Here is a 9,687-nt window from a genome sequence, read left to right as displayed (position 1 = left end):
TGTTTTATTTTTTTAAAACACATTACATAATAGAACAAAACGTTTTGACTGGCTTCTGATTTCAAAACTAGTTATCCATCAATTTGTTCTCGATATGTGATAATATGAAACGATCATACATTTATATAGTTTGACTTCTGTCTGAATGGAAATGTAACTGCGATGTGGCCTGTGACACCTCTGATGTAGTTTTATGCATGTGGTTGGCGACAAGAATTGGAGTTCACTGTTCAATTGTCTTCGTAATGTTTTATTTATACCATACATGATTGTATTAAACACAAATTATACCACAAAAAAGAGTCAAATCGTTTTTTCTTCATGTTAACCTTCAGACACGCATGCAAAATCTTATCAGTCTGTATTGTGGGAGTTTTAAAAGTCAGTCAAACAGCATTCCCCCCCCCATCAAAAGCGAAGAAGTAAGACATAAAGTGACTCGAGTCGAGGGTGTTTGTGAAATATCAAGGCACACATGGCGAAAGAATCCAAGCGTCGCTGTCTTGATGACACAGGGCTATTTATCCACATTGTCGGAAATAACGACGACAACAACAACAACAAAAATCTGTCTGAAGAAGAGTGAGATGGACTCATTTCAACATTTGCATCCAGTCACTTGGAAAAGACCGAAGAGCGATTTTTATTGGTTCACTCCCAGGATGTAGAGATGCTGAAATCAAAACAAAAGCTCATTTAGCAATGTAAATATGACACTGTTGCCGCGGCTACTAGGCTAATTTGGGAACCCGGGCTACCGGGCTCACTGAAGGAGCGCCGCTGCAGATTCCTGCCCCGTGAGTCATAGTTCAGACTTAAACGCTTGCATCGCAGACGTGCGAGGTTTTTGAGTAAGTCACACTTGTTGTCACGGCTGCCCCCCGAGAGTTCGCACATTTAATTTCCCCGTCTGCATATTGGATATCTCGAATTGTCTGTGATGTAGTTTGCCTGCGGTGGACTGAGGGAGGACTTGGTTTCGAGTTTAAGTGAGGGCACAATTACAGTTAAGTTGGCTTCCAGATAGCATGTTCAAATGTCGACGTGAAGTGTCCGGAGACAAGCGCGTGCTTAAAAATACTCGGCGGCCGAGCGAGGGAGAGGCCGGCCCGTGTTGTTACTTTCCCGAGCTTAAATTGCAACTTAATAACGGCCTCGGGGCAGACTTTTGCTTTCGCCGGGACGACCGCGTCGCCATCGAGACTACCCAATAGGAGGAGGCTGCATTTCAAAAACATCGGCCTTCTGCGCCACCTCGTCGGAAACAACGTAGATGTTTTCAGTCCGTCCGTCGAAGTGGCGATTAGCACCTGATACAACGGGGGGAGATGAAAGCTGGTACTTAAGAGGCCGAACATCTCACGACACGCTTAAGGACTCTCGTTCATCCAGTGTGTCCTCACTCAATTTGAGATGTTTGAAGGCACTTCCCCGCTCTGGAGTCTTTTCAGCTCACCAATTCTGTTTTCATGCGCACAAAGGCAATTTTGTCCTGTTTCTTATTGACCGAGGCCTTCTGTTGTCACTAAATAAGATTAGAAACACTTCTCTGTATGACCTGCTAATAGATGCAACAACCTTTTTGTTTGTTTGTTCATTGTGTACAACGACGGATCATTTCTCTTTTGACCGAGCCGTGCCGCGAATAGCGAAAATCTGAGTCATTGGCGCCCACCTCGAAACGTTTACAATTGCCTACATGCGATTAAGAGATGATCAAGTGTAACATGAAGCTCCTCAAATCACTCCAACATCGGTCCTTGGAACCGAGATGGCACCAAAGCAACACTTTTATTGTTTTGGCTTGAGCAAAAAAAAAAAAAAAAAAGTGAGCCACAAAACTACCAAACTGCTGAAGTCGATTTTCCGAGTCGAATCGGTAGCTGTATTTGCGCGTGGAGTTCTCCTGAAGTCCAAAGTCGCGGTCACGGCTCGTCGTCGTCGTGCAGGTGCGCGCCCGAAAGGCGCCTCTTCCTCCCCGTGCGCACGGCTTGGAGGTTCTTGTACCGGACCAGGGCCAGCGCGATCTCCGCGTTCCACGCCGTGCCGTCCTGCGGGCAGCGGAAGTCGATCTCGCGGCCGCCGGCCATGACCACGGTGAAGTAGACCAGGCCCCGCTTGTACTCCACGCAGTCCACCGTCAGCATGCGTTCGAAGGGCAGCTCCTTGGCGCGGGACGCGGAGCAGCTCCAGGCGGCGCAGGGCGACTTGGCGCGGGCTGCGGCGGGACCCTCGCAGCCGCGCAGCCGGAGCCCCTCGTCGGTCAGCACGCAGCGCTTCTTCTTCCACAGCTGCAGCAGACCGCCGCTGCGCTTCTCCAGCAGCCCGTCTCGCCTCACTCGGGCCGGGAGAGACATCGGCGCTCAGCGGCGCGCCTTCCCGTCGCTGCTGCTTCACGCGCTCATGCGCCGGGATGTGTCCGGACTTGCCCGGCGTGGGGAAACGCCAACGCTCCCGCCCACCTCCGCGCACGTGTTCGCGCCCGCTTCTCGCTCGTGACGTCACGACCGGCTTCAAACAAAGTCACGCCACGTCACGCGCCGCCTTGTGACTCAAACTAAAGGCAAGTGTGACAAAACTAGATGAGCTTCGCAACCTTTATTGAGACGAAAGCACTAAAGCGCCCATTTTACATGAGGGGCAAAATAATCTGACAGCACACCACCTTACAAAAAAATGTCACGCTGATGGTTTACGCGCTAGTGGACTTTTGGTGAAAACTGGCCCATTTGAATAGAAACCAAGCCGCTATTCTCACACTTATTTCATTCCCGGGCACGCCGCTCGGTCCTAAGTCGAAGAAGCTTTTCGAAAACGAAATCTACCTCGCCCACCGATTCCGCTTGCACGATTCGAATTACTAACCTGCTGCTTTTGCCGGTCTTGTTTTTAAGTGCAGGAGTTCTGGACTTGGGTCAAAATCAGACTGAAATGTACTAAAGTGCAAACTTAACTTTTTACTGTCAAGTTTGCTTTTTTCTTTAAACCAAGCGCTAGCTAGCATTGGCTCGACTGTCACGCTATTAAAATAATGTGCTTACATAGCTTTGCTAATGTTGTGAACTGCCAAACAAAAAAGGCTAAATTATTTTATGATCACTTTTATTTATTTTTTTCAAAATTAGAAGGCCGCACAAGACACAACAAAATTTAATATATTCGATATGAAAGATTTATATCGGCCATGTTGTTTGTTTGCATAATAGAGTGCCGAGGTGTTCTTGAAATATTTTCTTTACACATGCTCTTATGCAAATTAATGCATGCAATAGATATAAATTAGTGCACGCATTCACCTGAATGATCACAGCACCTACAAGTGTAAACATGTCCATCTGTATTTAAACAGACACGCACATTAAACCCGCGTAATCACAACCCAACGACGATCACGGCGAGACACGAACACGGAAAAGGGACAGAGAAACATAACAACACAAAAGTGAATCGAATCAAAACAAAAACACAGATCATGACAAAAATTAAGATTTGTGTCAAAATGAACGAGGGACAACCGAATGCGACTGTCAAAGGACGCAGAATAACATTTTCATCGCCACCGCCTCCGTTGCAGGGAAGGTCTACGATGGCGTTGCGGAATGACAGCGTGGAATTGTCGCGCATGTTTCACATCCTTGAAATACCTTCACGGCCGGTGACACGTTGCATTTATGGGTGGATCAAGCCCGTGACGTTTGATGACTTGAATGCGGTCACGCCATTTTTTGCTTTGAGAGGAATGTTTAAAATGAATGGGCGCCATGTCTTGGAACTTGAATACATGTCACTCTTCCACTTTTAGTTCTCCTTGCTGTACAAGACGTGTTTGCATCAGTGATGTTCAATACCGCAGATTTCCTTTCGGATGCGATGCCAGGAAAGATTTAAGCTAGTATTGGCGATACCGATCTGATTCGACACTTTGTGCAAATGTACCTAATGTGCATAGTAATAACGAATACAAGGCATCGGAGTAATTTATGTATTCATTTTAAACTTGGAAGAGTATACAAAGGTAGGGGTCAGATGCGGTTTTCTACGTAATGCTGGGTGACTCATTGAATTTGCCAACTGAAGTATTAAAAGTATTGATATGTTGATTTGAGAAGCGATTTTAGAAACCAAAAAATGTGCTATTGGTGGTATCAATGCTGCAACCGTCATTGTACTGCGTTGGTGTACGCACACATCATACACTTAGCTCATTCACTGCCAGCCTTCGGAGCTAACATGGATATTTGACTTCTAAAGCCGTCAATGGCAGTGAATGTGTTAAAACACATTGATTGGTTTTGGGCTGTGACAATCTCCACCTAATGGCCCTTGGTCAGAAAAAGTATTTGTATTCATGAGAATGTTTGCCTTTTTATTGAAAAAAAGAGATCTACTTTTCAATCCCGACCTTTAATATTTATTTTAGCAATAACACCAAATATTCCATATATAGTGTGAGTATATTGTGACAGGTTTTGATGCACGCCCCATATTTGATATTACAGGATATTACAAAATAGGTTAAATTTCGTGCCATTTTATGTATAAATGTGTGCTGGCATGACAAAGTTCCTCGAATCCTCATTAATGAACGTTTAATGACCTTGGTTAGCCGTGGGCTCACGCCAGCTAATCCAACGATACATTTTGCAATTTAATGCAGTTTATTATAACACAGGTCCAGTCCCCACAACATTTGATACACATGCGCAATCGAACGGGATCTGATACAAGACTTGCATTATTTTTTGTATTCTTTTTTTATTTTTTTATTTACTATGATGGAAAAATGGATGGCACCATGCTGAAACACATGCATAGAGGTATTATTTTAATAGAGGTCCTGCATACGGTCTCATTAGAGTAGTTAGTGCAGGTGTACCTAATGTTGTGGCTGTTTAGTGTACAGTTATGTGTCGAGCGGGCAGTGACGTCACTCCGATGCCGCTGTTCTTTCGTCGGTTGCGCCTATTGAGTGAGTGGCAGAGCTCCGGCCCCACCACCGTATCCGTACCCCTTTGGACCAAAGTTTTTCGCATAACACCCTGTGGAACAAAGCAATGCCGTCAGAAACAACATGTATAACTAGCTTCCTTTGGTTTCAATTATAAGCAGTAAGACTATATACTGTAATTTACCTACCTAACTTCATGTGGGGAACACTAAGGATGTGTGTGTGTTTATTTTATTATTATTTTTTTACATTATTCCTTACAGTGAAACCCAATATATACCCCAGACTGCCACAGTAGGAGAAATAAGGACATTTGGCTCATCTTAGTAGCTTTAGTTCAAAGGTCAAAGATGCTGCATGTCTAGGTTAATGCAAACAACACGAATCTTTGTTCATTACTACTCATCAAATGCATTTTTCTATCTTCACGTGATGGCAAGTCTTCAGTGGACCTTGACATTTATTGGGCGTAAGGCTGTGAAAACAACAGCATGTTTCAATTGATATTTCAAAAATATGACCAAGTTACATTTAAAAAAAAAAAATGTTTTGTCTTCTGTATTTTTACATTTTCGGGTCAACAAAAACTCGTCCCAGTCAGATGTCAGTTTCACATTACTTGATTTACATCTTCATGAAATTGTTGTCTTGTCTTGTTGCTCTTCACCCTCTTTAAAGTTAAAATTCCAATCATCGCAACCCGCGATTACAAAACGCCCAAAGTACATTGTCCAATCCCATTCTCTCCATCGAATAAATATTAAACACTTAACAATGAAAATCTTCTTGATACCACATTAGAAAATTTGGTTGTATATGTGTAACAACGGCGGCACGGTGGCCGACTGGTTAGAGCGTCAGCCTCACAGTTCTGAGGTGCGGGGTTCAATCCCCGTCCCCGCCTGTGTGGAGTTTGCATGTTCTCCCCGTGCCTGCGTGGGTTTTCTCCGGGCACTCCGGTTTCCTCCCACATCCCAAAAACATGCATTAATTGGAGACTCTAAATTGCCCGTAGGCATGACTGTGAGTGCGAATGGTTGTTTGTTTCGATGTGCCCTGCGATTGGCTGGCAACCAGTTCAGGGTGTACCCCGCCTCCTGCCCGATGACAGCTGGGATAGGCTCCAGCACGCCCGCGACCCTAGTGAGGAGAAGCGGCTCAGAAAATGGATGGATGGATGGATGTGTAACAACATTTGCAGTAGTCGGCAGAGTTAATTTCATGAATCCTGCAACTGACTTGACGGGTGGAACATATGGCGCCCTCTGCTGCCTTTTTGTGTGCATGACATTTCTGCCTTCTGGTCTTGCATAATATTGCCAATCTGTGAATGAGCGTAAAACCTGCGTGCGTTTAAAAATACCCCCCCCCAAAAAAAAATAATAATAAAAAAAAATTTTCAAGTTAAGTATAATCTTTGTGTTGTTACCTTTGCAGTAGATTTCTCCCTCCTTGTCGGCAAGTGTGGTTGACTCAAGGCCCTTACCGCACGTGGCGCAGCGGAAACAGCCAGTCTTGTGCCATGACTGCAATTAAATAGAAGGTCAATTATTACAGTTGATTTAAAAAATTTGTTTTGCAAGCACGCCTCCGTGTATTCTTTCTTACACTGCCAGCTCCGATCACTTTCTCCGCAGCGTAGACGGCCTTGCCGCAACGAGGGCACTTATCAGACCCTCCGAATTTCTGAGCCAACTTGGATGAGTTCGGGTTGGTGGTCGGGCGATGAGGTGCGGGTCTGAGTGGGAAATAGGACTATAAGGCCTGACAAGACGTAAGAACTGTGTATCTTATGGGGTGGGACTCACTCTTGGTGGGTGATACCCTGACCCTCTCCCTTGTCCATGGTAAGGGTGCCTGCTCCGACACCATAACCGTAACCCTTCGGCCCGTACTTCTTGTTGTAACATGCCTTGCAGTAGAGTTCCTCCAGATGTACGGCAACAGTTGTACTGTCCAAGCCCTTCCCACACACCACTGAACAGATGCAGACAAAAACAAAAAAAAAGATATATTTGCCAGCTCATGTGAACTTTGAGCTCATTGGCTCATTTTCCCGTTTGTGGCGCAGTTCTTTGTTTCCACTTCAATTCCATTGGAGGAATGTACCATTGCAACACAGAAGCACAAATAACGTCATCGCGTTTCTGACTGTGTGAACCTCATCGAGCAAATTCTTTTCACTTGTGACCGGGAATTCGACATTTGGCGCACCGATTAGTCAGCAAGACTCCGCCAGCTTCCCTGTGCCTATAAACAGGACGGAGGGATGGAATTGAAGGGCATGCGCATCCCAATTTAAAAATTCCAGGAGCAAAGTGGAAATCGAGCCCAAGTCTTGATTTTACAGATTCAGTTTTCACCCGTTTCCACCACAATATGTACAGTACGTGTTGTCGAATCTTCACAATTCAATAGTCGGTTGGGATCTCTCTAGTTTGTGACATGTATTAAGTAGTCAGTTAGTTAGACAGTAAGCAAAGTCAACTCACAGCACGCAAAGCAGGACTTGTGGAAGCGCCGACTGTCGCAGAGTACCTCCTCTGCAAAGTAAACGGTCTTCTCACACCGCCCGCACTGGTTTCCTCCTCCTAAATTCATCCTTCTCGAACAAATGCATGCATGAACACAGAAGCAATCCCTGTTTAGTGTTCTTTAATCGAGGGCACATTACTGACAAAAAAATGTGCACAACCGCCGGTAGACTGCGGATATAAGTAGAAAAACAAACGTAATGGGGAGACTTTCGGTTGTATTCCATTTTATGATGCGCAAATGCTTTGTCGGGCCGAGTCCAGATCTTAGAATTTCACTGCTGCCAATTGGCCGCGGTTCTCACGCACGATGGTCAGGCCAAAAGAGCTGGAAAATGAATTTGAAGAAAATAATGTGATGTGAAGTAGCCTGGCATTCTGCCTATATTTTTCTCTCAAGCCACGGTAACCTTCACAGCCGCTACTTGTCTTTCCACATCTGCGTTCCTTCCGAGGAAAGATATCCATCCCGTCCCTATTATCTAAATTCCAGTCTGCCTGATGTCATTATGGCTGACGGGAATGTCGTATTACGCAGAATATATGATTTGTTGATTACGATTCGGGGCTGTCTTGCGTTCCTGCTCTTCGGCTCACCTTAACTTTTATGTTAAGTGTCAAAATACGAATCACATCCACATCCTAACATCACAACCTTTGATGCATTTGAACTGAAAAAGAAAATGAAATGGAACCAAAGTTGAAAAGTTTCATTTATTCTCTCCTGTTCCAAAAATATATTTTGTTTTCCTACTTCCCTCCTCGACCAAGTTTCATTAAAAAAAAATTAAAAAAAAACTGGCTTGCCGATTTATTTTTATTTTTTTTTGTTTAATCCTACTGAGAGTGAACACGTTCAACGTCCGTGATTGTAGTCTTGTGACTGTTGGAACGATGTCGCTCCAGAAATGGGTTGGGACATAAGCCACAAGTTTCAACGTGGGAATAAGTCCAGGTAAAAGTTACAAATCAGCACAAACATGAGCTGTCCCTCCCACAAATACTGCAGATTCTTGACTTCATGCTCCTGTTTTGTTACTTTTTAACTGTATGCTTCTTAAACCAAGCAAGCACTAGTAATGTGTCTGCTTGTGTGTGTGTGTGTGTGTGTGTGTGTGTATGCAAAGTCTAAAAAAGGGATTTTCATCTGGCTGCTGGCCCGAAAGGGCGTTTTTACCCGTCATGCATTTTGCAAGCAAATAGGGTGAGAGGAGGACGGAAGCTTCTAGAAGTTGAAGTGTTTACATACCTGCAGTTGCGTTCGGTTTCAAGGACAGGTAAAAGTGTGACTCTTAATAATCAGCCGAGTAGGACTGTTGCGGCGCCTCCTCGGTTGAAAATGTGCTTTTCCTTGTTGCCGCTTCAGCCGGCAGCCGCCCGAGCGAGTTGAGGAAAAGGGAATTTCTGACTGAGTGTCTGAGGGAGGGGCAAGGGAACGAGGAAGGAACCTGCGGAGCTTTGTTTTTTTGTTTTGCCCAGAGAGAAATACAAACTATTATGCTCAAATTGCTTCGATGCCATTAAGACATAAAGTGCAGACAGAAAACAAAACTAATGACTGAAAAAAAAAAAAAAGTTTCTTCCCCTTTTGAGGTTTGCTTTTTAACAAGCGGGTGCGTTTATTGGAATGGTTTTGCACAGTGACCGCCAACCCTGTTAAACTGTGTGTTCAACTATGTCTTATCAAATGCGGCAGTAACGTCTATTTGCTCTTTTACTACGATGACCTTTCACACATAATGACTCTGAACAGACACACCACAAGACTGGCAAATGTACCCCACGTAAATGACAAAGATTAATTCCAACTCCCGCTGCTGACCTTTAGCCCTCAGCTGTAAAAGGTCAGTCGTGCATGCTTGAATGAGAACATTTTGTCAGACGGCTTTGTTGGGGTAATCCGTGGTTGAGGGAGACTTTGCTACCATCGTGTGGTCATTTGTGGCAACAAATCTAGATTTCAACTCAAGCCACGTTGTCCACACGGCAATAATTGAGCCGAGTTTGAGCATTTTTCTTTTCTTCCGCTCAATGTCAGCAAAGGCCAGATTGTCGCCTTGCTTCTATTTCTTCTACTACTACTACTACTACTATATTACTACTCTTCTTCTTTGGAATAGGAATTGTCTCAGACCTTTGGTGGGATTTTTGGCCTTTGATCTTGGAGACCATTATTTGACATTCAATGGTTGCACTGACTGCTTG

At 44.5% G+C, this 9,687-nt stretch overlaps 2 protein-coding genes across 2 annotated transcripts; both read right to left on the bottom strand.

Moving 5' to 3' along the window:
- Window positions 1–229: 229 nt before the first annotated feature.
- phlda3 (pleckstrin homology-like domain, family A, member 3) lies at window positions 230–3,847 on the bottom strand. Its single transcript, XM_061791719.1, has 2 exons — window positions 1,846–3,847; window positions 230–673 (listed from the first exon to the last, which is right to left on the bottom strand). The coding sequence occupies exon 1, from the start codon at window positions 2,355–2,357 to the stop codon at window positions 1,926–1,928; it is 432 nt and encodes a 143-aa protein (XP_061647703.1). The 5' UTR covers window positions 2,358–3,847; the 3' UTR covers window positions 230–673; window positions 1,846–1,925.
- A 541-nt stretch (window positions 3,848–4,388) lies between these two features.
- On the bottom strand, window positions 4,389–8,916 carry csrp1a (cysteine and glycine-rich protein 1a). Its single transcript, XM_061791441.1, has 6 exons — window positions 8,732–8,916; window positions 7,441–7,550; window positions 6,757–6,925; window positions 6,557–6,686; window positions 6,378–6,474; window positions 4,389–5,039 (listed from the first exon to the last, which is right to left on the bottom strand). The coding sequence occupies exons 2-6, from the start codon at window positions 7,547–7,549 to the stop codon at window positions 4,963–4,965; spliced, it is 582 nt and encodes a 193-aa protein (XP_061647425.1). The 5' UTR covers window position 7,550; window positions 8,732–8,916; the 3' UTR covers window positions 4,389–4,962.
- Window positions 8,917–9,687: the final 771 nt, after the last annotated feature.

This window comes from Phyllopteryx taeniolatus, chromosome 1, assembly GCF_024500385.1.
Source record: "Phyllopteryx taeniolatus isolate TA_2022b chromosome 1, UOR_Ptae_1.2, whole genome shotgun sequence".
NCBI classification, from domain to species: domain Eukaryota; kingdom Metazoa; phylum Chordata; class Actinopteri; order Syngnathiformes; family Syngnathidae; genus Phyllopteryx; species Phyllopteryx taeniolatus.
Note: the sequence above shows the minus strand (reverse complement) of the source record. Positions and strands in the feature narration are given on the sequence as shown.

Bases quoted from the DNA above. Each gene is read 5' to 3' on its own strand.
- phlda3 (XM_061791719.1), bottom strand. From the start codon at position 2,357: ATGTCTCTCCCGGCCCGAGTGAGGCGAGACGGGCTGCTGGAGAAGCGC.
- csrp1a (XM_061791441.1), bottom strand. From the start codon at position 7,549: ATGAATTTAGGAGGAGGAAACCAGTGCGGGCGGTGTGAGAAGACCGTT. The intron at 6,926-7,440 runs GTGAGTTGACTT...GCATCTGTTCAG, and splicing joins CAAGTCCTGCTTTGCGTGCT to TGGTGTGTGGGAAGGGCTTG. The intron at 6,687-6,756 runs GTGAGTCCCACC...TTTCCCACTCAG, and splicing joins CAGGGTATCACCCACCAAGA to ACCCGCACCTCATCGCCCGA.